Here is a 2,769-nt window from a genome sequence, read left to right as displayed (position 1 = left end):
GGTTCTGGTGCTCCGTGCTGGATAAATGGTATATTGATCAAAAACACCAGCACTGATCAATGAATGAAAGGTATGTCTGGAATAGCCTTTCTAAAGGCTATGCAAATATATGCTTAGTTAAAAATTGCTATAACCAGTGATAGACTGCTTTCAGCTAGCCCCATGCTTATCACATGCTAGAGTGAAGCTGCTCCTGCCACTGTGACTTCCTAGGTTATTTTCCATATGACTTTTTATGCTTTAAAACATTTAGAACTTCACTTTGTTGCATTAGAAAGATTACAGAAGGACGACCATATAAAGGGAATTACTTCACCCTGTGGATGATGGGGCCAATGTATTGTGAACAAACACCTGACAGGTTCCCTTTATATAAGAGGAAGGTGTGTATTGTAAGATCAGAGCTGTAGACCAGCACAAAGCTTCATACTGAAACCACACACAGCAGATCTCTACAAGCACAGGTACTCGCAGTATTATATTCACTTCTTTCTGAGGTTTTGTGAAAATGTTTGTTAAAAAATATATGAGCTATATAGTTATTATATTAAGTGATCTGACTGAATTATCAGATTATTGCTTAGAAACGTTCATTATGCTGCCTAGTATTGATCTAAGCTTCAGTAATCCTCTATCTGTTTCATTACCTGGTATTAACCTGTAGTATTTCGCCTTCCATCTAGACTTCTTATCCTTTATTGGTGCCACATTTACTCATAATCACAGTTTCTTTGGTTTAATGATTTTTGTGGAATATTCAATGACATTAGTAATATAAAAAAAATGTATTCACATATAGTCTTTCTTTGCTGCTATCCACAACCAGCAATAGATAATAGCTGCCATTAGCTTTCTCATATGTGCTGTTATCCAGAATTCCCCGAAATCTGAACATTAAGGCACATGACTATCTGTATTTGCGGCTCGGTCCATTAAATTCAATATAAAAAGCATGGATGACACGTGGATACCAATCCGTTTTTATTGACCCATACGTTAAATTCATTGGACAGAGCCGTAAGTACGACCCGGACACACAGCCACAAAAGCTATGGCTCTGTATGGGCCCATAGAAATTCATGTGTCAGTATTTTGCTCTGTGTGAAGGAGGTCTTAATCAGAAGATACAGGGCTGCTATACATAGAGGTCAAAGCACAGAACAGGACATCTAATACTTGGATCCATGGATCTCCGTGTGGTTTGTGGATTGTTTTCAACAGGTAGATTGAAGGGTTTGTACAGATGTCATAGGACCTCAATGTGAAAGTCTAAAAGCTCTGTGGTAGAAACACATTGCGGTTTTTCCTACAGTGCTTTTCACAGAAAGTCTACTGCAGATATTTTTCTGCAATGTGTGGATGGGATTAGCCAGAATCCCATCCACTATGCAGGTACTATAAAATTCAGCGTTTTGTGAAGTACCACGTTTACTCTATATTAGGGCACCGCGTAATGCAAAATGTGCCTATTGCACTTGTATAGAAGACCGCGATACTGAATTATGGCTGCTATCTCAGGTTGCCTAATAAAATGTATTCATTACCTCTTCTAGGCACTTTCAGTAAAGATGTTTCTGAATATCACCCATCCTCCCTTCTCACAGGACTCCATTACAACTGAAGGCACATTACCATTGAATGATACGACTGAAGAATCTACAATTGTCCTCTGCTGTGTTTACATTGGGAACGCTTTACTTGGGATGACCGGGAACATTTTGGTTATGTGGGCCATCTGGCCAGAAGTCAGTAGATCACTGGGCCTACCCATTTATGCTGTCAATCTTCTTTGTGCGGCCCTCTTGGAATGTTTGATCTTACCATTTGGAGCGGCCTACCTTTTATACAGCTTGGAAGTGGGCCCTGTAGGCTGCCATATTCTTGGTCTTATTCCCAAGCTTGCTCAGAGGACTGCAACAATGTTTTGTATGTGGATATTTGTTGTGCGATATGTAGCAGTGTCTCGGCCACTGAACTACAGCAAATTCTGTAAAGGATGGGTATTTGGGCTAGTCAGCATTACGTTCTGGCTGACAGCATTTATTATCTCAGTAACCGAGCAAATGCTTTCCAGAGACAATGCAGATCTCTGCTTTCCAGATGACAGATTCCTACCAGAATGGGAGCTCCTTCCTTTGATCATATCCTTTCTTTTTAGCCACCTAGCCCTCCTTCATCTTTGTATATTTGCTTACCTAATCTCCCGCTCTGTGAAGAACTCTGACACAGTGCCCACTGCACAATACAAAAGGATCAGTAGGCTGCTTATTTTTGTTGTTGTTACTTTTGGTGTGTTTTTTTGCCCGATGCACATTGTTCTGCAATGCCAGAATATTATTATGTTACTTGGGAAATCTAATTTTGAGGTACAAGAAAAACTTCACTTGCTTTACCAGATATTGTTTGCTTTTAACAGCTTCAGTGTGGTAGTTGCGCCATTCTTCTATGTCCTTAGTTCTAGTTCCGTGAAAACAAGACTTAAGGGATTGATCAAGGGCAGATGAATGTTCACACTGAGAATAGAAAGTTTACGCCAGAAATCTACAGAAGAACATCATTCGGATGAGGATTTCATCCTTTGCAATGTATTTGGCAAAATCTGCTGCAGTGAAGAGGAGATCTACAGCAGGACGTGATACAAAGTCACAGCTTGTCATCAGATCTACCAAAGTACAGAAATGCGGTATTGTAAACATTATTATGCACGAGTGTAATCTGTAGTGGATATCTGCAACAAATATGCCATGTGAGCAAGGTCAGTATACATGG

At 39.9% G+C, this 2,769-nt stretch overlaps 1 protein-coding gene across 1 annotated transcript; it reads left to right on the top strand.

Annotated features, from left to right (window-relative positions):
- The first annotated feature begins 392 nt into the window (after nucleotides 1–392).
- On the top strand, nucleotides 393–2,504 carry LOC142204987 (kappa-type opioid receptor-like). Its single transcript, XM_075276368.1, has 2 exons — nucleotides 393–458; nucleotides 1,554–2,504. Exon 2 carries the CDS (start codon nucleotides 1,569–1,571, stop codon nucleotides 2,502–2,504), a length of 936 nt encoding a protein of 311 aa, XP_075132469.1. The 5' UTR covers nucleotides 393–458; nucleotides 1,554–1,568.
- The last annotated feature ends 265 nt before the right edge of the window (nucleotides 2,505–2,769 follow it).

The sequence above is a fragment of the Leptodactylus fuscus genome, chromosome 1 (assembly GCF_031893055.1).
Source record: "Leptodactylus fuscus isolate aLepFus1 chromosome 1, aLepFus1.hap2, whole genome shotgun sequence".
Classification (NCBI taxonomy): domain Eukaryota; kingdom Metazoa; phylum Chordata; class Amphibia; order Anura; family Leptodactylidae; genus Leptodactylus; species Leptodactylus fuscus.
The sequence above is the reverse complement of the archived record's forward strand: the minus strand, read 5'-3'. Positions and strand labels throughout refer to the sequence as shown.

Bases quoted from the DNA above. Each gene is read 5' to 3' on its own strand.
- LOC142204987 (XM_075276368.1), top strand. From the start codon at position 1,569: ATGTTTCTGAATATCACCCATCCTCCCTTCTCACAGGACTCCATTACA.